At 36.3% G+C, this 27,744-nt stretch overlaps 2 protein-coding genes across 5 annotated transcripts in view; one reads left to right on the top strand and one right to left on the bottom strand.

Moving 5' to 3' along the window:
• LOC143458809 (uncharacterized) overlaps positions 1 to 22,883 on the top strand; it is a 29,099-nt gene extending 6,216 nt beyond the window's left edge. Inside the window, exons 3-34 of the mRNA XM_076955682.1 lie at positions 3,582 to 3,980; positions 4,627 to 4,812; positions 4,954 to 5,139; positions 6,693 to 6,869; positions 7,586 to 7,762; positions 8,939 to 9,112; positions 9,362 to 9,535; positions 9,694 to 9,882; positions 10,175 to 10,348; positions 10,663 to 10,839; positions 11,004 to 11,180; positions 11,617 to 11,793; positions 12,005 to 12,184; positions 12,377 to 12,556; positions 12,687 to 12,863; positions 16,305 to 16,499; positions 16,699 to 16,921; positions 17,237 to 17,384; positions 17,498 to 17,582; positions 17,713 to 17,786; positions 17,946 to 18,080; positions 18,370 to 18,489; positions 18,759 to 18,925; positions 19,195 to 19,330; positions 19,579 to 19,725; positions 19,986 to 20,079; positions 20,235 to 20,311; positions 20,520 to 20,654; positions 20,813 to 20,971; positions 21,076 to 21,200; positions 21,335 to 21,470; positions 21,586 to 22,883. Of these exons, the coding sequence (XP_076811797.1) occupies positions 3,582 to 3,980; positions 4,627 to 4,812; positions 4,954 to 5,139; positions 6,693 to 6,869; positions 7,586 to 7,762; positions 8,939 to 9,112; positions 9,362 to 9,535; positions 9,694 to 9,882; positions 10,175 to 10,348; positions 10,663 to 10,839; positions 11,004 to 11,180; positions 11,617 to 11,793; positions 12,005 to 12,184; positions 12,377 to 12,556; positions 12,687 to 12,863; positions 16,305 to 16,499; positions 16,699 to 16,921; positions 17,237 to 17,384; positions 17,498 to 17,582; positions 17,713 to 17,786; positions 17,946 to 18,080; positions 18,370 to 18,489; positions 18,759 to 18,925; positions 19,195 to 19,330; positions 19,579 to 19,725; positions 19,986 to 20,079; positions 20,235 to 20,311; positions 20,520 to 20,654; positions 20,813 to 20,971; positions 21,076 to 21,200; positions 21,335 to 21,470; positions 21,586 to 21,660 (5,135 nt within the window). The 3' untranslated portion in view covers positions 21,661 to 22,883. The remainder of the gene's footprint in view (positions 1 to 3,581; positions 3,981 to 4,626; positions 4,813 to 4,953; positions 5,140 to 6,692; positions 6,870 to 7,585; positions 7,763 to 8,938; positions 9,113 to 9,361; positions 9,536 to 9,693; positions 9,883 to 10,174; positions 10,349 to 10,662; positions 10,840 to 11,003; positions 11,181 to 11,616; positions 11,794 to 12,004; positions 12,185 to 12,376; positions 12,557 to 12,686; positions 12,864 to 16,304; positions 16,500 to 16,698; positions 16,922 to 17,236; positions 17,385 to 17,497; positions 17,583 to 17,712; positions 17,787 to 17,945; positions 18,081 to 18,369; positions 18,490 to 18,758; positions 18,926 to 19,194; positions 19,331 to 19,578; positions 19,726 to 19,985; positions 20,080 to 20,234; positions 20,312 to 20,519; positions 20,655 to 20,812; positions 20,972 to 21,075; positions 21,201 to 21,334; positions 21,471 to 21,585) is intronic.
• Positions 22,884 to 25,352: 2,469 nt separating this feature from the next.
• Positions 25,353 to 27,302, bottom strand: LOC143460780 (grpE protein homolog 1, mitochondrial-like). 4 transcript variants are annotated; one of them, XM_076958404.1, is made up of 4 exons: positions 27,206 to 27,302; positions 26,529 to 26,640; positions 26,289 to 26,430; positions 25,353 to 26,158 (listed from the first exon to the last, which is right to left on the bottom strand). In XM_076958404.1, the coding sequence occupies exons 2-4, from the start codon at positions 26,606 to 26,608 to the stop codon at positions 25,718 to 25,720; spliced, it is 663 nt and encodes a 220-aa protein (XP_076814519.1). In that variant the 5' UTR covers positions 26,609 to 26,640; positions 27,206 to 27,302; the 3' UTR covers positions 25,353 to 25,717. The 4 variants fall into 4 exon arrangements, with proteins under 4 accessions (XP_076814519.1, XP_076814521.1, XP_076814523.1 ...); XM_076958406.1 differs by having other exon boundaries at positions 26,289 to 26,427; XM_076958408.1 differs by having other exon boundaries at positions 26,289 to 26,427; positions 27,214 to 27,233.
• Positions 27,303 to 27,744: the final 442 nt, after the last annotated feature.

The raw sequence follows: 27,744 nt of genomic DNA, 5'->3' as shown, positions 1-27,744 counted from the left end.
TTCGTTCCGCACCACCGATTACAGCTGCATGGCAGATTTAGTGTAACCAACCAAGACAACCATTTTACTGTCGTCCGTTACTATTTGATTCCTTATGATTTGCGTTGTAAGTAGGATGTGGACACAAGACAATGGCCAACACATTTGATCTTTTTTTGGAAACATGTACACACCTTGTCATATTGTTTGTCTTAAAGCAGCGAAAATATTGATTGCGTTTGTGCAATAAATTCTGCAGGTTGCGGCAGCACGCGATGCAGAGATGAAAATGACGATAACAGTTAGTTAGTGAATATGAAAATTGCAGCCGTATTTGTGTGCATCCAACAGCGTCAAAGTGTGACTTTGTTATCAATGCCCTTCTATTTGGAATATTCCACTCGTTATGTATGGTTCTTGCCATTACGACGATAAATCAAGTTCATTCTGACTAAGTGTACAAATTTGTTATTACAAAACTGTCTTCGAGTCGCTCTTATCGAATCGCCCCGGGCTGTAATTCGTGCCTTTGTTTGATAGCGAATCTGTAGAAAGTGTAAATCTTTTGAGCCCCTCCATAAAACATCCAATAAACTTAAGAACCAATTAGCAGACCTTTTGTTGAACACATCGCTGTTTTGCGCATTCGATGTCTAAAAATATGAAACATTTCAGTGCTGTTGCATTAAGTCACTCGCTATGTAGAAAAAAAATTTCGGTCAGGCTCCGGTATTATTAGTGTATGGTGATTTATCAGCTCGCTACTAAATGCATGTTGTATTGTCATGAGTGTTGAATTCTGACTGAAACTGCTTATATGTCACCCATACATCGAAAATTTTTTAAACCTTCGCCGGTACGTCGTTTTGACTCAATTCGCTATTTAACACCAAACAAGCTTATATTTAACAACACGTCAAGCCCTTTGAAATAGCTGTACTTGCCTATTTCCAGGCGTAGTTTTTGAATGCAATTGATTTATGGGTTTGTTTTGTTTAGCTAAGATTGATATTGTAGCTTGGTGCTCGCGTAGGCAAATACATCATCGTTTGCTTTCGCTTCATTTGGACCGTTTTGATTGGACTTGGGGCGACTTAACGTGTGGAGAAAGGAATAATTGCCATAATATAACAGACACAGGCCAGCTAGGCCAAACTGTATTAGTACTTGGATAAAATTTCATAGCGTGTTTACCTCGTACTCGTTTAGGTGATTCATCTGGCTATGACGGCATCCCATGCCCATTTAAAGTGGGTATCTAACGTTTCTTGGCCCACTTTGGTGTCCCGTTAATCGGACCAATGAGTTTATGCTCACAACTTGGCCCACAAATCATCGTCATGTTATTACAAGTGGGTTCTGCGTCAAACTTTAGCCAACTTGGTTGTGTCCAAGTCCAACTACATGGAATAATTGCGGTGGCACTCATGAAATCAATGGCAAGCATAAATTAACGAACGTGTTTCTATTACAAACATTCGCAGCCCTTTTTGAAAGTCAGCAATTGCTTTATGCCCTTTACAGCTATCGTCATGCTCATTTTTAAAAAAGAGCATTTTATAGCGTTTTCGCTGTATGCTCGAAGATTGTAATGAAATCATAAATAAAAGTTAGAGATTGAAACTTTTTTTTGTCGATTGGGTAACAAAGATCAGCGTTCATAGCGCCACTTCCGATGGGTAGTTTTTCCAGGGTGGCAATTTAGTCACTGGATGAATAGATATAGAAACGACATTCTCCCTGATGTGCGCATTCATTGAGAAAATTTCGAAGATATTTATTTCGATAAGCATCACTGGTTTAGGAGATTGAAAAACGCTCGAACACCACTTTCACTGCGGCCACATGTTATTGGATAGTGTTTAGCGTTTTTGGGTGTCATTACTACCCTTGTGACGTAATCGTACGAGTTACAAAACTGCAGATAAGTGGACTCAAACGATTGAGAAGAGTCCACTTGTCTACATGGTTCGTTTTGATAAGTTCGATTAGTTCGTTGCACACACGATCCTCGACTTCAAACGGCACCATTACACACACCGTAGGTGCCACTAAACAATGTTTTGTTTGTACTTTACTACTTTTACAGACAACCTACTTTCAAAACAATTCTTGTATTGTGTTTCTGTATACCGTTCGTGCAAGGGTCAAGACCAAATAGCATTATATCTTGACTACGCCATTTGGTCAAACACTTTTACCCACTAAGTTTGAAGGCAATAAGTAATGGTTAGTTAATTCACAGACGCACAACATAAATAAATATATCTTTTCTTCCCTTGCAGTTTATAACAGTCTGCAAATGTTATTTTAATCGATCAGGGTCGTCCTTAGACTTCAAGTTCATCTGTATGTTTACGACATCGAAAAACGTTCAACTATTAATAAAATTGTTCTTCCGCTCCATCAAATATTTGCCAAAATAAATATAGCGCAGTGTCATGGCACGTAGTTGTTTGCTAACGCTTTCATGAAAATCCAGTAAAGCTTGTTATCATCTATGGAGACGAAAAATGACTGCTTTATGCATTACCCGGATGGTTATCGTCCTAGTGTATTTCGAATTTTACACGACGTTTGTCGCGAGAAACGCTCTCCTAAAGATCAAGGAAAATAAACGATTTAGAATAATAGATTAAAAAGAAATGTTTAAGTTATAAATCAAAACACGAAACACAATGATGGGAAGTGAGCGAACATTAATTTCTTGCAGACCTCCGTCTTTAAAGCCAAAGAATTATGCAATGCCAATTTAGATTCAATTCTTCACCGATATTTGTTTCAATTCTGAGCGGAATTAGTCGTGATTTGGTCCTATTTACACCTCACCGTTCCCCAATCTCGAGCGTTCGTTTCCACCATAGGTTTTTATCATCGTTTGAGAAAAGACAACGTAACATAGTTGCTCACACCGTATTTATGAAGCTGCAGCGCGAAAAGAATGACTAGTAATATAATGTATCCAAAGTAATAATTGTTTGTTTGCATAAAGCTAAAACCGTATTGCGCGCGAAATTTAAACCTAAACGTTGCATCGTTTGTAATCAACGACCACTCAACATACTTTGTTGGATATTGAACGCTCTTTGCGATACAGCCAATCTTCTAAGGGCACCCGCTAAAAATCGCGCTCTTACTGTTACGTAACGTTTGTGTTGGCGTTTGTTCTTCTAATTGTATACGCTATTCTTATCAAGGAAATAGCAGTGCAAGAAAATCCACTTTAAACTGTATTGTGCGGAAACCTAACACGTTTATAAACAGAAATAACCATGTTTCTGCTGTTTTGTTAACTGAAACGCTTTTATCCCTGTTCTATTACCCGCTAATTGTTTACAAATGGATGGCTTAAATTACCCGTTTCATTTTTTCCGCTGCAAACTTTTTTAAGCTGAGATCATGGAGACTTCACAGCAGATACTCTTATATACGTATACACTACATATTTCTCGATATATTGACATCGCTTTCATCGACTTCTCTGCTTAAATTGTTCATAAATTGTGATTAAATAAAATATGAAGATGACCTAGTGATGAAGAGATGAGCTCTTTGACTTTGCAGTGACACGACATCACTAACAAATGTGTTGTATTTTGCAGGACCTGAATTCCAGATTGAGTCGCAGTCAAACCAAGGTTGTCTAAAGACACAGTTCACCTCTAACCTTTCATCTACTCACAGTCTGAGAGTCGATTCCAATTGCCTTGGTGATGACCTCTCCCAGTTGTGGACCTGGGTGTCGACCAATCAGATCATGAACAAGGCAACACAACAATGCATTGCAACTGATGAAACTACCTCTGGATCAGCAGTCATCACTAAAAACTGTGATGACACTGATGCAAAGCAGCGCTTGGTTTATGATAAATACACAAAAACGCTTACGTCCACTGATGGCTACATCAGCTCTACTGATGGGCGTTTTACTTTCTATCCTAGACAAAGTAAATTCATGGCGAAATTACCTCTCGGAACAACTGACATGACCACAATGCAAGGTATTGCTCAAAATAGTGATTAATCTAGATTTTGGAATAGTCTTCGCTTATATTTAGTAGGGTATAAGCAAAGACTATTATTAATTATTACTATTATTAATATTATTAATTGTAATAGGGTTCTTTAGGTCAGCAATATTACATTTAAACTATAGTGGTATGGACTGGTTGTAAGTTTCAAGAACTATGTGGTCTCTGTGATACAATAACGAATATGAAGTGAATGCCATGAGTCCATTTGTTAATACCTTAGGTTTAGAGAAAGGGTATATATCCATATAGAATGTCTTCTTGAATGACATATTAGGATACCACAAAGCACCAGATTCTATAAATTGAATTTGAAATGAGTGGTTGTAAATTGCAGTGCTCAGTTATCTTTGATGACAAATTTTATGATCTAACATGTTTTTTTTATTTATTTATGCAGTTTTAAAAAGCACTTGCATAAGACAAATATTTTGCCAAAAAATCAGCAATAACCATTATCAATTCGTAAAATATTAATGAGCTCTCTTTGGTGCAATGATCGTCATTAATTATTTACAGGAAAAGTGATTTTAATCACCCAGCAAGTTATATGGATAGGTGTTTATTGCACAGTTTTATAAGTACCGATGATTTTAATTAAAATCTGTTTTCTCAGGATTCCCGTGTGATGATGAGCTCACAGATCCTGAATTTGGGTCAGTTGATTGCTCGTTTGGAGCCTATCAAGGATCAGAGTGTCACTTTTCCTGTGACCATGGCTATAAGCTGGCTGCTGATGCACAGGATACTTCAATATGTCTGAGGAATCGGCAGTTTAGTGCACCATCACCGACATGTGAAAGTAAGAACAGAATTATGCAAACTGCTGACAGGCTGTTATCTTTTGCTACGTGTACAACAAACGTGTGATAACGTTTTTGTTGGTAAATGGTTTATTATTAACTGCAGAATAATTTGTAATCATTAATGAATATTTTTTTAGAAATTGTGTGTAACCCACCACTTACTAGCCATGAAAATGGTGAAGTTCAATGTACCAACAGCAATGGCTTAGATTCAAACTGCATATTCAAATGCGACACCGGATATGCTCTTGAAACTGGTTATAAGCAAAGTATTTGCCTTGAAAATGGAAATTGGGACCCTTACCCACCGCCCAAGTGCAATCGTAAGTTTTAACAAGCAATTTTATTCAGTTTTCTAACATCAATGTTTTGTTTTGGTGAAGTGGATGTCTTCATTATTATTACTGTCAGCAGTTTAACATATTGTTTTATGTAATGTTGTATTATTATGACTTTTCATTGAAGAAATAAAAATCATATTGTTTACTTCTATTTTCACATCCATTTAATGCATTAGATCTTTGATGTGCTTGCCTACATGGCTTACTATTGAATTAAAAGCACTGGACTTCCAAGACCTCAAGATGGCCAAGATTTATTTTTTTCTATCGTATTCCATTCATCATATCAGTGTATAATATGTCCTAACATTAGGTTTTGCGTTAATCCTCAAACAGACTAACTGTGATCAAACACAGTCCATTATTCTAAAATGGAGAGAAAATCTTCCAACAAACAGACCAAAGTAAATAACAGGCCACACTGAACACTTTACGACAAACACTACTTTCCAAGAAAGAAGGAAAAAAATTTCTGTTTTATCTGCGTTTGAGTCATACTCAAGCTAAATGTTGTGTGGATCATTATGGACAATGTCATAACAGAATGCCCAGTAATATTGTCCATGACTTATTTGCTTAAAGCATTTGCAATCGCTTGTAAAACATTGCGGATAACGGCCCAGTCAATCATGTTTTTAATTTTTGCATAATATGTCTTAGAACAACTTTCCAAATTAGCATCTCAGAAAATTTCATTTGTTTTGCTTGTATCCTTTACTTAATTAACCCGAAGTAAAGGTTAACGGGATACTTTAGCGAATCTTCTTTGTGCTGATTGTATTGATCACCGCTAAAGCACAATATGGTTTGTGTTTCTAACGATATGGTCAGGGTTTATGCTGCTTTTCAAATTTGGTTGTTATTTGTTCATAGTATTGTGTAATCAAACTAAAACAAATAAAGTTTTATAACATTTAAAACCATTTCTGAACCGTTTTTTATAACTTAAACCATTTTTTATAACATTTAAACTTGTAGAAAATGTGTGTCATGTTTGATTAATAGAGGATTCATGTTAAAATATACGGTATATGTTGTTCTTGTAATCATACTCCGAACTGGCCTGACTTAAAAAGTGGAACAATTGTTGTGAAACAATATGATTCTGTTGTGGTTATATAGAATTTTCTCCCATGAAAGCTACTTTGTGTGGGCTTTACACAAACACGTTGCTACCTTTCTTATTATTAACCTTATTTCTTTGCTTACCTCAATGTATTTTGCCACTCCCTTCCTGGGAGATTTTTTTAAACAATGAATTTTTTATTGTTCCAAAAACCACCAATGGCTTTTTGACCTGAACACTGTAAAATGCCTAGCATCTTGTTGAAATTATCTACAATTACTTCAAGGTTGTTGTACATTTTGTAAATCTTTGTGTTTATTATGGATATATATCGAAATTGTCTATAACAAAACAACTATGAAATGACTTAGTGACACATATTTCAAATTAGTCATTCAGATTACGTGCCAGTTACAGATAAATAAAATAAATCAGATAACAAGTTAATAAGTCGTTTTTATTTTCACAGAAATTATTTGTCCTAAGCTTGCAGAGGTTACAAATGGCAATGTTAACTGTTCCCAAAGCAACATCTATGGTTCAAAATGCATATTCTCTTGTAGTGAAGGATATGAGCGAATTGGAGCTAAAGCTGTCGCCTGTGTCGGATCAGGAACATGGAATGATACAAAACCAATATGCCAGAGTAAGATATACTTTGTTTTATTGCTTTCAATTTGTCTCTAAATAACTTGCTTGTATCCAATGCTGAAATGTAATATTCAACTATTTGATTGTATGAAGTATAACTTTAATTCCTTAGCACATCTGTCATCTGATTCATTCACATCATGTAATGTGTTTGTTTGTATTCTTGGATGTGATGGTATAAGCACGTTATAGTGTGCGACGTTGTTTACCTGGAAAATTCATCAATCATTAACAACAAGAAGTGTTAAAGTTGAATGTCTCAGTCCATAAAAGTTCCCCTTGAAAAAAGTCAATGTGGTTGGCTGTACCTATCAGTTAGTTTATTGTAGATTTGACAAACAAAAGATCGCATTTTGTGACTTCAGCATACTCTATAGACGATCAAAGTTCATGCCCAATGATAGATACGGCTGACGTTTCGTGTTGTTTGGTTAATCATTCCCATAGGGCTCAATACATGCTTGTGTGGAATACATATGACACTATCATCTTCTTTATTGTGTGCCACTTGGTCTATTTTAAGAGTGCTGTCACATGTTTATCAGTTGTTCTCTTATTGAAGTTGTCTAACCTGTATTAATCGCTGTCAGCTGCATGGTTGTACAAAGTTGGAAAGTCTGCACAGACCTTAAAAAAACTTTTATCATTTTAGAACGCAAAACAGCATCTTTTTCACAACGGATTGACGTATTTCATTAAATTGTTTTTTAGAAATCCAATGCCCAGCATTGAACACTCTTGCCAATGGTAAAACAACCTGCTCGGCCGGACAATATTACATGTCATCATGCAGATATGCTTGTGATGAGGGCTATACCATGGTTGGCAGTGGATCAACTTTGTGTAATGCTGATGGGACGTGGAGCAGCACACCACCAACCTGTGAACGTGAGTGTTGTTCTGATATAACATTTTGATCTCATTCTTTGCAGGAATGAAGAATAATGCCTGATACAGTGTTTCTCAACTTTTTCATTCCCAGAAAATCGTGCACCCTACCATCAGTAATGTATTTAGAATTTGGTTGAAGGGGGAGCCAAACGTTTTTAGAAGCTGTGTCTAGAATTCCCACGTCTGCCCACCTCACCCAAAGTATATGCGAAGCACAAACATTTTTTGTTCTTATCCCTAAAAAGCTACTTTAGTACACCTCGAAATTAAATGTATTCTCATATTTATATGTACGATATAGCTGGCAATTTGTAATTTACAATTTTGAAACGTTGTATACCCACCTATTGTACCATTTTATATCTGATAAGTGGTTGCAAACGAGAGAATGCGTTAAAAAAAAGGAATGAAATTGGAAAAACGTTAATGGCCCAAAAAATCGGTTTCGTGAGGGGAGCATGACCCAATGCCCCTCAACCCTTAATACGCTATTGATTTGTTACAATAGAGTTGTATCTCGCTCAATTTCTAAATGAGATTTGAAAAAGTGATTACACATTTCTTTGTTAAATTTGAATTCATTCTCGTCACCAAAATTTTGCCAGGCTTCATTGTTGGTGTGTGCGACCTCCTCGTTAAGAAATACTGGCCTAGTTTGAAACCGGTGTATGCTTTCTAATGCAACAGCTTCAATAATTAATTGATCGAATTGATGGATTCAAGTTTGTGGAAGACAAAAGCATGCTGTTTTTAGGAAAAGCTTGTCCTGTTTTTTGTGCCCTGGATGCCACATAGTAGATTGTTCTATCCTCCCAGAATAAATTTTTTTATTGTTTATTTTATTTATTATTTTTTTTTATTCTATTGGTGAAAATAACATTGTTCTTGTTTTGTTAGCACATAGTTAACTCTCGCACGTCTTAGCTTTACCTGGGCCATGTAAAAACGATTGGGGATACACAGTGTTGTTTTTTATTACACTAATGAGACTTAAAATATATATTATTGCTTTCCACTGAATGAGTGTTGTTCATTATTATTAGTATGCATGGTGCAAACGTAGCATCAATTTCTTCTGTGATGTAGTTTCGCTTCAAGGCACTAATTTCATCATTGCTGTTTCAAATGTCATCAGATTTATATTTAAAAGGCAATTTCAATTACTTTCACCAGGTAAAACCTGCAACAAACTGGTGACGCCTGATCATGGCTCTTTGAGTTGTTCCGATGGAAAATTTTACTCCTCTAAGTGCCAGTTCGGGTGCAACCCTGGTTATCGAATTGAAGGAGAATCATCACTGACTTGCACTGCAGAAGGTTGGAATCATGGATCTCCTGAATGCATACGTATGTTTTTACTGGTTTGCTTTTCAAACATTCAGTTTTATATTTGTTCCGTAGTGTTGTAATTTATAGTATATTGCATGACATTCGGATATGTGATGTGTATATGTTTCAAAAATATGTTACGCTTGCTGCTTGTAATGTAATTTGCAATGCTGATACTTATTTTAGCGCATTAAGTGTAAAGTTGTATGTTATATAATGTCCTTAAAGCTGCCTTTCAAACATTAACAATTCAAACTTTTATCTCAGGAATCACCTGTTCTCATCTATTATCTCCGGTTAATGGACAAGTCAGTTGTTCTGATGAAGATTTTTTTGGATCAAAATGCACATTTTCTTGCCAAATAGGTTATGAGGTTGAAGGTTCAAAGGTTGTACAATGTGGGGAGCGTGGATGGAATGACTCCAGTCCTACCTGTCCGAGTATGTCCAGTATAGACTCTTTTAGTCTTTATTGTCATTACATTGCTGTACAGTACCAGCTCAATTGTCAATTTTCGCTATCCATTATAAGCTGAATAAGGGCTTCTTTTTTCCATGATCTGTGCACAAAATATAAACCTTGTTACTTAAATTCTTAGGAGTCCATTGTCCTATGTTTACAAAGCCGAGACATGGACAAGTTACTTGCTATCCAGCACCGGGTAATGAGTATGGAAATGCATGTTTCTTTACGTGTGATGAAGGCTACACCAAGTCCATTCCAAACTCACCCCCAGTCGTTTGCAGTGCGAGCGGCACATGGAGTGGACCGGAGCAAACCTGCAAGCGTAAGTCACATTTGAAATTGTAATTTTCTGAAAATAAACATACATTTGTACTTACATACATTTAAAACCCACTTAATTGAAATTACCAATGGCAATAGATTTAATCGATTTGATTTGAGTTGCTAATTTTTGCTATTGCTGTAGTGTGCAATCATTTCACTTCTTAATGATTTTCCAGTAGAATTTCCAAATTAAAACCATTATCAATCTTCTTCAAGCCAAGGAATAGGTTTCTCAGTTGAACTTGTATTACAACATAATTAGAAGATGTCGATTTATTGGTTTTGTCTAGGCATTCAATGCAGAAGATTAACTAGTCTGCGAAAAGGCACTGTAACATGCAGTGATGGCAATAATTACAAGTCCAACTGTACATTTAAATGTAACAAAGGCTTTAATCACTATGGTGCAACTGAGACCACTTGTGGTGTCAATGGCTGGGATGCTGAGAAGCCAACCTGCGACCGTAAGCAATGATATAAATAATATAATTAATGACGACAATATGCAATATTGCTTAGGGATGAAATTTTATTGAGCAATGGATTTTAACATCAATTGGAGTTTGTGCAATAAAAGCTGTGAACTTACATGACCAGATAATTTTATTTGTTTGTTATTTACTTTATAGTGTTATAAAAAATGCGGAATAGACAAAACAGCTTTAATAAAATTCATAACTTGTTTGAAACAAAATACATAACGCTTAACTCTAATTTTTTATGTACCAAAATTTTTATGTCAAAGTTAAACAACAGAAATTTGTTATTATTTATGCAGGTTTAGTTTGCAATCCTCGATTAAATGCACCCGAAAATGGGCAGATCTCTTGCACAACGAAAGGTTTGTTGACATGCTCGTTCACATGCAACAAAGGCTTCCAACTTACTGGAAATGACATGTCAGAATGTCAAAGTGATGAAACGTGGTCTGTTTCGGAAATACCAGTTTGTGAAAGTAAGTTCAGTTCCAATTAACCATATTTATGCTTTTTTGTTATCAATACTAACCTTGCAAACAGAAACTTACACATCAAATCCAATTGCAACACTTAAACAATCCAGTACCAATACCATTTTCATTGCTCGGAGAAAGTTCATTGCTGCCATGTGCTTTTACAGAAATTAGCTGTCCTAAAGCAGTTGGTCCGAACCATGGTTCAGTGAAATGCACGGACAAGAATTTATTTAACAGCGAGTGCAACTACACTTGTGATCGAGGGTTTACAAGAGTCGGTGATCAACTGTCACACTGCACTGATGATGGGACCTGGGATAATAAAGCGCCTACATGCACACGTAAGTAATATTTGAACTGAATGATTTTATTTCCTTTGACCAAATGAAAACTAATCAACTTAAGGTTCATGTTTACATAAGCTTACTGAGTATTTTTTTCAGCTGCCATTAGCTAATACAAGCATAACTCAACCTTGATTAACTCAAAATTTCAGATGACTTCATGTAATTTAACAGGTTTTGGCAAAATGCTTCTATACTAATATCAATTATTGTACGTAATTCGATTAAGTTGAACTTTGAATAACTCAAATTAATGTTATGGGCATTTTTCGCTTCAAACTAACCATCCTCTGTATGTATTTTTGAACAATAGTTAAATGAATCTATTTTTATACTCAAATATTGGAGGAGAAGGTAATTTGTTAAAAGATGTTATCTTGGGTGAACTTACCGAAGGCATGCATTTTTTATTACTGTGTATCACAAATTTCAGGAATATCTTGTCATGATCTAAGTCCACCAACAAATGGATTGATTGATTGTGCTGATGACTCCTTCTATGGATCAACATGCAGCTTTTCTTGTGATGAGGGATATGCATTGATCGGTGCAAAATCGGCCATTTGTCAGCTGAACAGCACTTGGAGTAAAAGGCTACCTTATTGTGAAAGTAAGTTCAGCTATTTAAATACATAGAATTTTAGTTAGAAGCGTTTATGTGATGGATATTTTTAAAATACAGTATAGCATTTTTAAGGTATAGTTTTTGAAGATTATTTCACAGTTAGCTGCTGTAGTTGTTTTAAATTTTCAAAAATTTTAATTTTTTTAATGTTTTTTTACGTAGCTTGTTCCAATGTATAAGTTTTTTTTACGCCCAGGGATTACTTGCTCTCCTGGCTTCAGCAATCCCAGCAATGGACGAGTCATTTGCTCAGATTTCAATAACTATGCATCTGTGTGCAATTTCCAATGTGATGAGGGCTTCACATTGCAAGGAGCTCCAAAAACCGAGTGTGATGTGTCGGGGTGGACGGTGACCAAAGCACCATCATGCAAAAGTTAGTGAAATTGTTTCAAATATTGCATACTTTTGCGATGTGCATTTGTGAGTCAATTTTTTAGATCAAACACCAACAATAATACTCCCTTCTCACACAAATACCTTGCAAAAACACCACAACTGTTTAAAGCTAAGAGCTGTGTTTTGTGTTATTCGGATCTTATATTGTATTCTTTTTTATGTGTTGTAGAAATAACTTGTCCCAAAGAAGCTGATGCGTTGGTGGCTGGTACTGAAAGTTGTGATGGGTCCAATGACTATCAGACTTTGTGTGAATACGAATGCAATCGTGGATATGAGCTGATCGGTGCCAGCAGTAGAACCTGCCAACGTGACGGAAGATGGACCGATTCCAGACCAACCTGTCAAAGTACGACTTTAATATCGCACATTGACTTTATATATGGTTTCGACTTGTTACTGTTTATTAGATAGTATATGTTCGTGTGAAGAGTTAGACAGGCGTTGGTATTAATGATGTTCTTGATGTTTTCTTTCAGAAATTGAATGTCCTGTCATTCGAGAGTTGGTAAACGGTCAGACCGTTTGCCAAAGCGGAAATGAATATCTCTCAGTGTGTGTGTTCGTATGCGGTGATAATTACAACCGGGTTGGGACTAGCAAGGCCACATGCAAGGAAGACAAGACATGGTCCCCTGCACTGTTTCCCAAATGCGGTAAGATTAAACATTTGTGGGTTGTTTGCTGCCAGCGAATTACTTTAATTTTGATGAACCAAATGAAACAGTTATGTTGTATGTCTGCGATAGCTAAATAAGTGACCATTTGGGTGTTTGAGATATGATGTAACATATACAACAATAACTTGAAATCTTGACTTGGTCGTTTTTATGATCTATTTGTCTTCCATGGTTGATTATGTGTGTTTGTTGAACACATTCCACAACTTCACACTGTGTAGACTAGGGATCTATTATGAGCTACAGAACTTCACACTCTGCCAATACAGCCCGTGGTTCAAATCCCTTATATCGATATTACAGTGCAGATCCAGCCAGGCTTGTGATGCTTTTGTGTTTTCAAGAGTCTTTTGTTGTGTTTGATCTTTTAAGTATTTGACTTAGTTTTTCCGAACTACACAATGGAACTAATTAACAGTTCTTCAAAAGATGTAAAAGGTAGTTTTAATACAGCTAAAGATCGATTACAATGATGTTTTGTAATGCTACCAAAGTTTGTTATATTGTACAAGTACATAGATCAGATGCAACTTTGTCGAGTACAGTCATAGATAGCTATTATCCTATTTTAAACCTGTATAATTTAAATGTTTTAGATTTGCATAAGCGAAACAGGCAGTAGCAGTAGGTACTGCAAAAGATTAGCAAGTTTTCAATTGTTTTTGCAACGAAGTACATGTGTATACATGATTATTTTTCTTAAAAAAGTATTTACATAGTCTTGAGTTTATATTATACTCATTTTTAGTCTAGAAATTATACTTAAGATTAGAAATAGAAAGATTGACAAGGTAAAGCATATTCATTGATATCTTAATGCTTTATTCAATTGTTGTGCTCTATTGTACTAATACATACATTAAGAAGACTGTGTTTGTTGTGATATAACCTCATGTTTACAAATATATTTTAGAAATCTAGAAATAGAAAGCCTAGTAAAATAGGTTATTCAATAATATCGTTCATGTTCCTTTCAGTATCATTTATCGGTACCTTTTATCATTCTAATACATTAGGAAAAGTGTGTTTGTTATGATATGACTGACTGAAACTAAATACCCTTGAAGTTCCTATAAAACCGGATAAAAATAATATAACTTGACCAAACTTAAACCAACTTGCTTGAACTCACTGCACTTGCCACAATGTCAGGAGAGTATAGTGACATCAAAGGTAGGTTATGGTTGTTTGCATGTTTGCTCATTACAGATCAGACCTTTGGATTGTTCTTAATACCCTGGGAAATAATTAGTATCAAAAAGTTTGGCCATAAACTTGTAGTCTGTGAAGGTGTAGCAGCTTTTACCATTCATTAGGATTGACAGTTAGTTGGAAAAATTGTGTTGTGACAAACTTGGTAACACAATCTTTTTGAATTGTTTTCATAATTTTTGCAGATTTTCAGGTCAGTTGATGGTTGAGTGTTGTGGCAGGAATGACGTTTTAAATAAATTTCCTCAAACATTTAAAATTGCTTTAGTAATTGCTTAGCTGCCCAGAGGCCATATTTAGTAAAGTATGGAATGGTTAAACTTCTGTGAAATAATGCATGTTTCTAAGATTTTGTGTTTTTTATGATTGAAAATAAATAGATATTGTTAATTCTATTAAGAAGCTCACGAAAGTGTATCTGCTTATGCTCTGTGAAAAACGTGAGAATATTCAGATGAAATAAAGCCGTAGATAGTAAAGTTGCACATACAATTAGAATTTCATTACAGGAAGCCACTAGTTTAGCCATAGGCAATTTGGTAGAAACTGTCATAGTCTTAGTAAACACCATGTCAAAGAATTTGAGCAAGAGTGTGTGTTGTAACTGGTAACTGTGTGTTGAATATTTGAAATGGCTTGGTGAGATGACATGATATAATATGTAGAAAGATAAAGCTGTTAACACTAACAGCCCTGTTGCCGGTTTAGAAGAAAGACTTTATTGAAGTAGTACCCTTACCTTTACTTTTTATTTAAACACAGTCAGAGTCTACATTTCCAATCATGAGGCGAGGACATTTTATGAGCTTTGCGCTGATGTAGTTTTTCATGTAGCCAAAAAGAATTGAGGAACTGAAAGCATTATGGTCAGTGTGAGGTGAAAAATACATTTCTATTTAGCAGTTTAATCAAGAAATCAAGTTCACAGGTAAGCACTAAAGATTCCATAACTTAAATATGATACTAAAGCCTATTAGTAGTTAAGCTCAATAAAACTAGTACTTATTTATACTCTCAGAAGTATTTTATTTGCACAAGGAATATACTGTACATGTATACAAGTTGTGTACATATAGGAGTTCATTAACTTAACATAATGAGCATCTTAGCATAAAAATCCAGGGATATATTTGTATTTTCTCGAAAGTAAAACCAGGAATTAGCATGAAAGATAGTTTTGTTGGCATACAATATATTAAGATAAATGGAAGCAGTGGTTTATCAAGTCACATGTACTGGAAAGCAAATAACTACACCATATGCATGTTTGCGTGCAATATGTTGTGAAAAAATTTACATCAGGCCACAGATATGTTCATAATGGCCTCTATAATCTACTTTTTCAGCTGATTGATTTTGAAGCCTGCCACTTGAGATTCATAAGCTACTGGTTTTGAACAGTTTAACAAAGCATGGTTCCATAAATGGTCAAGTGTGCTTAGATCGTTATTTCAAGCATGTGCTAAGATAACCATGATAGAGTCAGGCAGATGGGAAGCTGGTATAAGCAAAAGAAGTTTTCCTTTTTTATTCTTGATACCTATTTGTAGCAAATGTTAATTATTAGCTAAGTGTTAGGTTTCAAAATTATGAAAACTCTTTTGTGAAAAAAGCTGACAGATTTGCAGAACCAAAACAGAATTAAAGATTGTTTTATGCTGTGTAAACATTTGATTGCAACAGCAGTTCATTATACTTTCATTCTTATTTGGGTGCCGATTGGGAACGAGAGGTTGGCTTGTAGACATCGTTGTATATGTTTCTTGTTTTTTTATAAATTTGTGTAAAAGCAAAATGACTTAGATTTTTGTGAAATATTCAGCAGGCTCTTCAGGGTTATTATCTCCACACTTTGTTGAAATATAATTTTCTGTCGCTGTTATCTACAGAGTTACTAGTTGAAGAATATTTTGAAATTTTGGAGCGATACTTGTTTTATGTTAAACATGCTTTAAACAGTATATATGTACTTTTAAGATGAAAAAATGTTTGCTAAACTTCTTTTTAGAATCAAACTATAGTTTCATTTTCAATGGCATTTTGTATTGGTGACTTTTTCCACCATAACCCAAACATGTAGTATAGTTTTACTTTTTTGCAGTAACTCACAGCAGTCAGCAGCAATGTGGACTTGTTCCTTAAACACCACATCAGTTCTTGGAACGAACTTTATCATGGATTTAAGATTTTTTACCGTTTTTGCAGAATTAATACCCACCACAACACCACCAACCACAACAACGAATGCGACAGCAACCACGAAAAGAACCACAAAGTCAACTACCACCAGTTCAACAACAACCATGACCTCCACCACCAGCACAACAGCAACACCACCGACCAACGTCATCGGTATTACTCCAGTGTCTGTCAACACAAAACCACCATTTATTCCTACAGGTAGACAATGATATTTATTTTTGCGTTAAAGCCTTTTGTCATTTGTTTGCAAATGAATGCAACTATATGTACACTTGCATGTGCTCCACAGATACGGTCCACGGTATGCATACAAGTATATAGCAATGTACTTTAATTTGTTTTATGTCTTACGTTAGTTGTATGGCGATTTTCAAGACCATCGATTATGTTATTCCAGAAAAACCTAACAGCAGCGGAAACCGAGATGATGCCCAGAAAACACCTACTCCTACTTCTACCCCCGGGACTGGGGAAAACCCCGCTTCGGCTGGCATCCCCATTATCCCAATCGCAGTGTCAATAGTAGGGGTGGTTCTCATCGTCGTCATCATTGTCTTATGCATTGTTTGGAGGCGCAGAAACAACAAGCAAAGTTTTAGCAAAGGCATCCCAATGACCGAGTGAGTGTTTCAGAGCTTGCTACCGTTTTTTGTTGAAATTGTTGTCCTTGAGTTTTATTATCGAGACTGCCCTCTTAATTATTTATGATGGAATTAGAAGGAAATGCAACTGACGCCAAAACCATTAATTTCACATAATGCGATGAAACTTTTTATTCCAATTAATAAACTCCTACTTTCTTGCTATTCAACAACGATAACGATATCCAAGCACTTGCAACCAACAGTCCACTTTGCTGTTCCATTGTTCACGATATTTTGTGTTTTAAGAAGATAAACTATAAGGAGATTGGTACAAATGTTATTACATTTCAGACACCGCTACGATGAAAGTCAGCTCCAGAAGTTAATCCCGAATGGTAGCACCAACCGAAGATTTCCCGCCGTACCCTTGGACCGACTTGAATCTGAATTCACAAGAAAGCATGCAGATGACGACAAGCTTTTCCGTGAAGAGTTTTCGGTGAGTAGACGACTATATCGGCATTAGTTAAGCAGAAGAAATGACGTGGTTTGTTTGCTGTAACTTTTGTCAACACGGTCTTTATTACACCGATAGCATCATTTTGTCAACAGGGTTTGCCAGAAGGCCATGGAACTCGTGAAAACGGCGGCAAAGCAATGAATAAGGAGAAGAACAGATACACCAACGTCATTCCATGTACGGTTTATCTGTTACAATCTTTAGCACAAGTGCACGTTTGTTAGAAGTTCAGAACCTATACCAAACAATTTTAACTACCATTCTTGGCTGTAATTAATAGCAAATAAGTTCGTTTTTTGCTTTTCAGATGATCATTCCAGAGTAGTTTTACCAAAGGCAAACGGCACAGACAACGATTACATCAACGCTTCGTTTATCGACGTAAGTCAAATAATTAATTGATCACCAAAGTCGTTAATTTACGCCGCCATTACGTTTTACTGCTCAATATTCTATTTTAACGGTGTTACACAATAACGTGTTTTAGCGCCTAACAAAAGACCCGCCTGTGATATCACAATAAACCTAATAACGTCACAGGGTTACAAACACAAAGGCAAATTTATAGCCGCCCAAGGTCCAAAGGAATGTACGGTTGATGACTTCTGGAGAATGATTTGGGATCAAAATGTGACCACTATCATCATGGTGACTAAGCTTAATGAAGGGAAGGAGGTAATATTGAGAGTTATATTATTTATCGATTAAGTCGTTTCTATACTTGATTACTCTTTGCAGCTTCGGGCTGTTCGAGCTCCATAGTAATTTACACTGGCTACTATTCGTGTGGTTAATTATATTACTTATCGATTGCTTAAAATTGTCAAATCCGCCGTTTTGTTATTTGAAGTGGCCGCGTAACGCTTGCACTGATCTAAATACCAGTGAGAAAAGTTAGTAGGAAAATTAGTGAATTAAGTTCAAAAAAATAACTGAAAGGAAAACTGAACTTTTTACTTCATAGTCAAAATGTGCCTTGTATTGGCCGCAATCTGGCAGCCAGCTCTACAATGATTTGAACGTCGTATTCATCGGGGAAAATCACCTGGTGGATTACACCGTGAGGAAATTCACCATTCAGCAGGTCGGGAAATTATGCATACGGCTGTTACAACACTTGCAATGGCGCCAAATTGAAAACTTGTTGTTCACACAATCTGGTTAAATGTATTTAATTTATATGAGATGGGAATATCTTCACAGCTACTTGTTGACGCTTTGCTTTCACTTTTAATTTTCATTTATGGAAATAAACGAGTTCCATTGTAAGCGACTTTAATATTAATCTGAGACTTTGCGACATATATGCTGTGAGTTCATCATCTGTATCGTACATGTTCTATTTAAACATAGGTGCGAGGGGATGCCACTTTAAGCATGCGCAGGAACTTAATGCAATATCACTTCACCAGCTGGCCCGATTTCGGCGTACCCAAGACACCGTCGGGAATGCTAAAGTTTCTCCGCAAAATTAAACACGGCAGTCCTACCGGTTATGGAGCTATCGTCGTACATTGCAGGTATGTTCTGGGTACTTGATGCTTTGTTTTGTCCAGGTATTGGCAAAGAATGTAGATCCACTAAGTATCTTGGTGGGTAAGACTTTAAAAATGTGAAATTAGTAAGGACTGCTTTACAACCACTACTAGCACCTTCATAGCCAGATACATATTTCTATTTCATGTAGAATAGAAACCGCTTATCAATAGGTAATATTTATTTTCCATTAAACCTAAACATGAACAGCCTTAAACAATGATTAATTTCTGACCTCATATTTTCGTATCAGCGCCGGTGTCGGACGTACTGGCACTTTCATCTGCGTCGATGCAATGGTTGACATGATGCTACGCGAAAATAAAGTTGATGTCTATGGGTTCGTTTCCCAGATGAGAAGTCAACGACCAGAAATGGTCCAAACAGAGGTAGGAGCGTTTGTTTACAATCCCCTTAAACAAACATTGGACCTACAAGCACGTTTGTCTTAACTCTCCATTCACATGAGTTCGATTCATCGGATTGCATTTGTACTATGGGTTCAACTTGTAAGACAACAGAGCTGCTTCACGCAGAATATTTCCATTCGCAAATTGCACGTTCATCCCTATTCTAACATCAGCCTTACTTGCATCTCCTTGCATGCGTGTTCACAACGCGTTTTTTTCTTTGGCAGCAACAATACATCTTCATCTATCAAGCTCTTTTGGAACATCACCTGTACGGAGATACAGAGGTGGAGGCGACAGAAGTTAGCGCGCACATCGACGAACTTAACCAGAGGATGCCTGGAAACGTCACAGGCATGGAACATGAATTTAAGGTGACGAAATATTTCAAGTTCTAAGCATGACTGATTGCTTGCAACTCAATTGCGAGAAAGAACGAATCACTGTTTAAGATAAACGTTATTTCTGAAAACACGTGCTATCATTTGGACACTGCTATTTGCTTATTTTGCTATGGTTAAAAACTTTATCATATATCTGTTAGCATGTATTGTATTGTATTCATACTGTACTCTAGATACTGTTTTTTTTGTTGCCAGCAATTTATTAAAAGTTGCTTTTCTAAACCATGTAGAAACTGACGACAATAAGGATCCAGAAGGAGCAAATGAGAGCCGGTAATCATCCAGCCAACATGAGGAAGAACAGAGTCCTCCTCATCTTGCCATGTAAGTCCTTTCAACAGACCTTCTGCCTCTTTGCGTTCGATTAATTCATCATCATTTTCGTGACTACTTGGAAGTTCGACCAAATTTACGATATATTAAACAACTATTAAATTAGTTAATTCGATTGGTTTAATTGATAATAACGTGTTTGGCAGATGACTGGAATAGAGTTATACTTCCTATCAAACGTGGAGTTGAAAACACAGATTACATCAACGCATCCTATATTGATGTGAGTTGGCAAATTATGTTGATATATGAAATTGACTATCAATGCAAAAATATTTCTACTTTCAAAGATGTTCGTTATTTTAAGAGCGTTCTTCAGTCACTTCGAGCTACTATTTATATCCTGCTACTATGAAGTAGTAGATCGCACTAGAATTGCTTTGGAAGTGACGGGATACTGGACATTGTACTTACAGTGATTTATCGCACAGGGTTATCGTCAAAAAGACGCCTACATCGCCACCCAGGGCCCTCTTCCTCACACAGTGGAGGATTTCTGGAGGTTGATCTGGGAATCGAAATCTGCCTCTATCGTCATGCTGACTGAGCTCGTCGAACGCGGCCAGGTAGGAATAATGATACTTCTCATGAGTAGTGAAATTCTGGAAAAGGCTGGAACATTATACTCCTTGCTCTTCGGCTAAATCAGAAATTTGCTTCAGTAGAAGTTGTATGCAGAAACATTTGCATCATTAGTTTATTTTCCGCTGTTATATTTGCGTAGGCTAAATGCGAGCAGTACTGGCCTGACGACGGGGCGATGATATACGGCGATCTTCAGGTTGAACATATCTCAGAAAATGAACTGGATAACTACACCACGCGCGATTTCGTCGTGACTAGCACCGGCGATCAAAATGACCGAAAGCACTTGGTCCGACAGGTCAGTCGGTCATCGAAAAAATTCGCTTTGTATTTCAAACGCTTTTGAGGAAATTGTACAAATTGCATTTTCGGTATTGTGACGACATGATATATGTTGCGCAGTTTCATTACCACGGCTGGCCGGAAACAGGTCCACCGGTGTCCGGTTTCAGCATGATTGAACTGGTCGAGCAGGTACAAAAGCAGCAGCAGACATCAGGCAATCATCCAATCACCATCCATTGCAGGTTAGTTAGATTGCCAAGTTTGTAATTTTCGGCTTGTTAAATCGTGAAAGTAGACTGGACTCGGCAAAACGTCTATTGCACGTTGTACGTGTATCCAATACACACGGTATGATCTATTTTGTTACTTGTTATAGCGCTGGAGCTGGCCGTACCGGAGCCTTCTGTGCGCTTTCTACTGCGCTGGAGCAAGTTAAAGCTGAAGGTGTATTAGATATGTTTCAAATTGTCAAGTGTTTAAGAATGCAGAGACCTCATATGGTGCAAAATCTGGTAAGATGACTCCTTAGCTTAAATGCAAACGGTTACAGCAGTTGTGATTTCAGCTATTCAAGTTTTACATTTAAGTATTTAATTAAACTGTTTCTTTGATTTTTACCTGTTTCAGGAACAATACGAATTTTGTTATCGCGCGGTTCAGGAATATATTGATTCAATGAGCGAATATTACAACTTCAAATGATGGCGGAACACACAGCCTTTTGTGGAAGGTTACAAATTCGCCACAGACTTAAACTAACAAGCTCGTTAATGTTCGGGTTGAACCAAGGATTCGGTGCATTAACGGCCTCATAAAGCCTCATTCGTCAGAACTTCAGAAGGGAGTAGAAAGGCGTTGGAGCGATAGCAACAGCTTGAAGTCATGACAACTTCAGCTACAAGCAATGAAATTGAGTGATAGGGTATTTAAAAATCATGTTGGGGCAACATTACCTGGAAAATGGAGCGATTTTTACACATTAAAATATTTCATTTTGTGTACTTAACGTGGTGGTGCCGTTTAAGTTTGATTTCTGTTCATGAAATGTTACTAAGTGAAGATTCTAAATAACATTTTGGCTTTTAAGCCTTTTAGTAAATGCCGGATCACGCCTCTTGTGTTGAAACAATTTAATCACAGCAACAGTTTTAAAACAACACTGTCTATATTTCTATGTACTTCGTTACAATTTTCAGTATTTTTTCCTGTTAGTTCGTACAAATGAATCGTGTGCATGTTTTACAATGTCATTTATCGGAATATTTTTTTAATCTCGCGTTTCAGTGTGTTATTTTTCATACTTGTAATTTTTGTACTTTTTTATTGCTTTAGTCCTATTTAACACCTTTGTTATCCTTCTGTTGTTTTTCGAAGCAAACCTTTTGGTACGGACCTCTCTAAATACCGTTAGAGGACAAAAAGAACTAAGACTATACTCAGGGAACTAAAAGGGCTTAAGATGTATATGGTTAAATTGGTCAGGTTACTCCTCTTAGTTTTCTGAGTGCTCTTTTATTCGTCTAGCGGTATGTAGAAAAGTAGGTCTTGTACTACCTTTTCGAGTTTCTAACTCGCGTTGCAATACTGCTAAAATCATAGTGCTTAAAAATTTAGATCTGAGTTCAAACCTATTTCTAAATAACCGGTCGGAATTTAACCTGTTTATACTTGGGCCTAGTTTGATAAAGTGCATTCGTTTGGTTACTTTGATACCGCAGCAGGTTTAAAGACATATGTGATATTCTACAAACTTTTTCTCTTTCATTGGGACCAACCTTTTCAAGTGTTGGGAATTTCTTGGTTATTCTTTAGAGCACTTGTCGTCGCTTGTATTCCATGCTGCCCTCAACGTATTTTTTTAACCCAGTAATAAATTCGCCCTGCAAAATTTTAACATACCGCAAAAATGAGAAAGTACGTCGCAATATGGTCTCGCTTGCTGATTTATCAGTTCCTCGCTGTGTCATTTTCTGGTTAAAGTGTAAGGTAAGAGCGTGTATGTGGTGGAAAAAAAGTTACGTTAGAGACGTTGCTGATTTGATAAACCAACCATAGATAGGTATCGATTATAAAACTGGTGTAAACAAAAGAATGCGGATTAATGACATGGGAATATGTACTCTGTCAAGTTATAACTTTATGGGCCCCATAGCTAATAAGGTATGCTTTTCTGATGAAATTTCCTTGCCGTAACATTAACTTTGTCAAAACTATACTTGGCAAGAAGTCTAAGGTACCTGTACCAATTAAGGCTCACCTAACACTTTTTTGAAAATAACTCAAGAAACACAAATGAGAATAGACTGAAAAATCGTATTCTATTAGTGAAGGTATATGACTACAACATATTAAAACCACAATAACCTACCTGACAACCCACCAAAAAATTTTTATAAAGAAATTAAAAATTCCAAAAAATGGGCCTTATTAGGAGCCTCACCAATTTTGTGAGTATTTTGATTCAAAACATAGCTGAAAAATCGTATTAAGCAAATAAAACAAGACAGCAACCACCAATTTGTGTATAGGACAACGACCAACAAACGTAGGTTGAAAAAAAAAGTAACTGCAACAACTTGCCAACTGATGACTGGAACCACTCTTGAAGTCTGGAAATCAATTAGCCAAGCATCTTGCATGGGCCTTATTAGGCGCATGTGGCATCCACGAAAAAAATGTCACATTTTTATTATCAGAAAAAGTTTAGCAAAAAAAAGTGCATTATCCTTTTCAATACTAAGTTGGTTGTTACATGAAAACTTCAGCCGGCTGACAACAGTTCATTTAACCGGCCAAATTCTCACTTACTTTTTTTCTAAATTAACAAAACCACCTTAACTGCAAATACAGTATCAAATTTTTGTTGTGCTCTAGCGAATCGGTTGATCACGTGACAAGGATGAAATCTGGTAAACCATCATGAATTTATATTAGTTTTTATATAGGGATAAAATTTTTCATTTATTTGCACGGGTTTGCGAAATATGAGCAATGGGCCTTATTAGGGACCGGGCCTTATTAGGCACAGGTACCTTATAAAACATCATCAGCCAATGCGAGTCCCTAATGACACAATAAATTTTTATCACAAGTTTGAGGAGATGAGAATAAATTTCATTTAGACTTTTAGGTTTATGATAAGCGTATTGTATTAATAAAGTCCGTTTACAATACGGAAAACATTGCATGTTGTAATAGCAAAAGGGCTACCGCTGCACTTTTTTTAAAAATTTCCGACATACAAACGGCCAAAGAACGTGTAAAGTGAAATTTTATTTCATTGCAATTTTAACTTAAATTAAGGATTTTAAAATAACTCTTGACTAAGAACTTCCTACGTAAAAAACTACAACGTAAAAACTTCAGTGACATTTGAAAGAGCATGGATTTGCTGTTTTTTTCCCAGGAAACTTGGCGCAGATAGATTTTAAACTTCCTCACAGTATTTATTCTTGTTATATGCAAATACTCTTGAAACTCGTTGGTTATCGTAAAAAATACAACATAAAAAGGAATTGTAATTGTAAACTTTTCAAGTTTAATACAGGATTAATGATATTGTATGAACATTTAGATTCATCTAATGGACGACATAGGTATCTTTCCCCGTACATCACTGTCGATGTACCAGAGAATTCCGAAGATCATCATTGGTGTGTATTCTTGCTGTACAAACTCGGGCTAATCAACAACACCCTACATTTTTGTCATGGCCACCAGAAATCAGGTTCTTGCCAGGGATGGAGTTTCTTTTCCCATCCACTGATGTACAGCATTGAAGCAATTCTTCACCATCTCTTACTTGAACACACCACCTGCTCGTCTGCATAACTTCCACTTTATGGGTTTAGTGGTCGTGCTAGTTGTTACTAGCAATTTTTACTTTAATTAATTATTCTGGAGCACATTTTAAGCCATTTGGGCTTTGTCACTTTTTTTACCGTTTATTAGCGCACGGCAACAACAACTGGCTTGACTTTTTCGTCACCACCGCGCTTTGGGTGAAAAATAAAATATTGATTCTGCGCTCTACAGTACAGCTTTTTTGTTGACCAAGAACTGAAGCTTTGAGAGGTTATTTTGATTATCTGTTGCCAAACTGACCCTATTGCAGCAAGAAATGATACAGCAGGTTCCCAAGCGATAACCATTAATAAGCTTACCAAAAAGGGCATTTTACTGATGATGACTACAACAGTTTTTTTATCAACGAAGTGTTCACAATGGTGATATTGATGAACAGTATACAAGTACTCATACGCTGGCTGTCGTGCAAAAATTAAAACAATCTTGTAACTGATTAACCATGGACTACATTATGCTAGTGTCAACTAACTGAATTACTCCAATTGGAAATACATCATTTTCTTTAGCTTTGTCAGTTCTTCTTAGGAAAAGGTATTGCATGTATCAGTGCAACGTTTTTTTATGTAACTGCTTTTGAAAAAATTGAACACAGTACACTGAATAACTAAAATGCTGTTATTGCAATTCCTAGCTTAACAATACAATATATGCCTGTTCAAACATCCATGAATTATTTTGCCAAAATTTTGTGATCTAAAAAATGGCGAAGTATAAAATATGCAAAATCAGACAGGGATTTTATGTAAGACATCATCAGATTACAACGCTCAGTTTATATAAGCAGCACTGAATCCACCAAAATGAAGTTGCTTAACATCTCCACATACTGATTTGCTCTCTTTAACAGTAAAATGTCCAGCACAGCATTGGGAATTAGATGAAACATCCTCCTTTAGATTGGTTTTCCAGAAACACCAACTTGTGCTGCTCTTAGAGTCCGTCCCCTCAATTTATAGCCAGTGCGTTGAATAAAACTAACCAGTCCTGGTTCCATGCCCTCTATGGGGCTTTCAAACATCGCCTCGTGGTCGTTGGGGTCAAATTTATCACCCTTATTTGGCTCCATTACCATAAGTCCGTGACGTTCAAAAACGTTATGCAGTTCTTTATCAGTCAAACACACGCCTTTGTAAAATGATTTCCAGGGTTCTTCGGTAGAATCCTTGTTAACATGTTCATCAGGAATACTTTTAATAGCCATATGCAACACATCAGCTACAGTGAGCAAATCTTTACAAAACGTTTGTATTCCAAAATGCTTGGCATCTGCGATTTCCTTTCGAAGACGCATTCGTACATTTTCTGTTTCTGCCAATGCCCGTTTATATTTTTCCTGTAAATTAAAGGTCATCTAGTTATAAACCAATGGAGACTATAACATATGCTTTTACACATTTATACCAAACAAAAAACTATGTGGAAGAAGTTTGCATGTTAAATAAACTGTTTTAAGATTAACTTACTGTTAAATCTACAATACTTTCATTCAGCTTCTTTATTTCAGCATCTGGTGTACTGACTTCTTCTTTCTTATCATCAGAACCTTCAGCAAGTTTCTGCGTGTTTGCTTCACTAGAGAATTTTCGTCCACGTAAATGAGAACTGCTAAAAAATAGCTCATTAACATGAAGTACAAAATGAAGTACTCACATGAAGTACAAAATATGGACAAAAAGCAGCAATAAAATTACCGTATATCATACCTTAGCAACCATATCCTAAGTTGTGGAGTTGCAAGCCGAGCAGTTGCTCTTCTGGTAAGCATTGTATATGACTGTATCATAAACCAATTAGGAATCTCTTATGTCAAACAACCTATAATCGTAAAAAGATTAGGATTAAATATCAACAAGTGCTTCTGCATTTACAGATTCCTCGGTAGTTGTCAACAACAAAATGAGAAATGATCTGGTAGGCTAGTTGGTGGGCTGCATAAGTGAAGGGTGAGTTCGAGTCGAACATAAATCACGACAAGACAGTAGCAAGCAGGCTAGATTTTAATGCTCTAAAATCGAATGCAAAAAATGTAACCCGCGTCAAAAATTAGGCAATTTGCGCAAAGTTGTTTCCGAAAAATTATCCTCTGGAGGATTTGCGTGGACATGAAAAATCCTAAGTTTTCAATCTGGAACACGATCTTAGGCTAATCACTAATAAGTTATTAACAATTGCCCACAGAACGGACAGCATAATACCATGGCGCCACATTCTTTCTCATCTTTAACTATAGGTACGACCTTTGACCTTATCGCCTATCCTGCCATCGCCTGACAACCCGACAGCCCGATACTGGTGTATGACCAGGCTGGCATCCGAAATAAGAACATAGGTAATACTTTGGGAAGAATCAAAATATCCTACACTAAAACATGTTACTCACAGATTTACCAAGAGTTCCAAAACCACTGGCAAAATCGCATGATGTAATGTCGACAAAGTTCTAGCAATCTCTCTTGGCACCACGCACTTGCCATCAAACGAAATGAACATATAACATGTTTACGCTGCTATGTTATGTCATATAACGAAAAAGAACACATATCAATTTTATAGTTTTGGTAGGGCTAGGCGATTTACTTTAGTGCGTAAAAACTTTTTTGAAGTTTTAATTGTTAGTTCAACTTATATTTAAAATATTTTTTTTCGTAAATACTTCACATAACTATTTTTAAACAACCGGCGTAGTCAACCGCTAAATTTGGATACGGGGTTATAGTCTCTGAGCTTTAGTGGCGCAAAACATTTTGAGCCACCTGGAGAGTATATGAAACACGTATATGACGCATCTTGCTCATCGCCAAAATCTGAGGTAATTATTTCTCAACTAATGGCTGATTAGTGATGATCAATGGACCTCGCCTTACACGCAAACGATTTACTGAACAATTCTGTGAATTAGTGTTCAGTATTTTCCTTTAT

This window comes from Clavelina lepadiformis, chromosome 5 (genome assembly GCF_947623445.1).
Source record: "Clavelina lepadiformis chromosome 5, kaClaLepa1.1, whole genome shotgun sequence".
NCBI classification, from domain to species: domain Eukaryota; kingdom Metazoa; phylum Chordata; class Ascidiacea; order Aplousobranchia; family Clavelinidae; genus Clavelina; species Clavelina lepadiformis.
This window is presented reverse-complemented; position numbering and strand designations above follow the sequence as displayed.

Excerpts from the sequence above, each read along its gene's own strand:
- LOC143460780 (XM_076958404.1), bottom strand. The coding sequence starts at position 26,608 with ATGATACAGTCATATACAATGCTTACCAGAAGAGCAACTGCTCGGCTT. Across the intron at positions 26,431-26,528 it reads CTTAGGATATGGTTGCTAAG|CAGTTCTCATTTACGTGGAC; the intron begins GTATGATATACG and ends GCTATTTTTTAG. Across the intron at positions 26,159-26,288 it reads AAAGTATTGTAGATTTAACA|GAAAAATATAAACGGGCATT; the intron begins GTAAGTTAATCT and ends TTTAATTTACAG.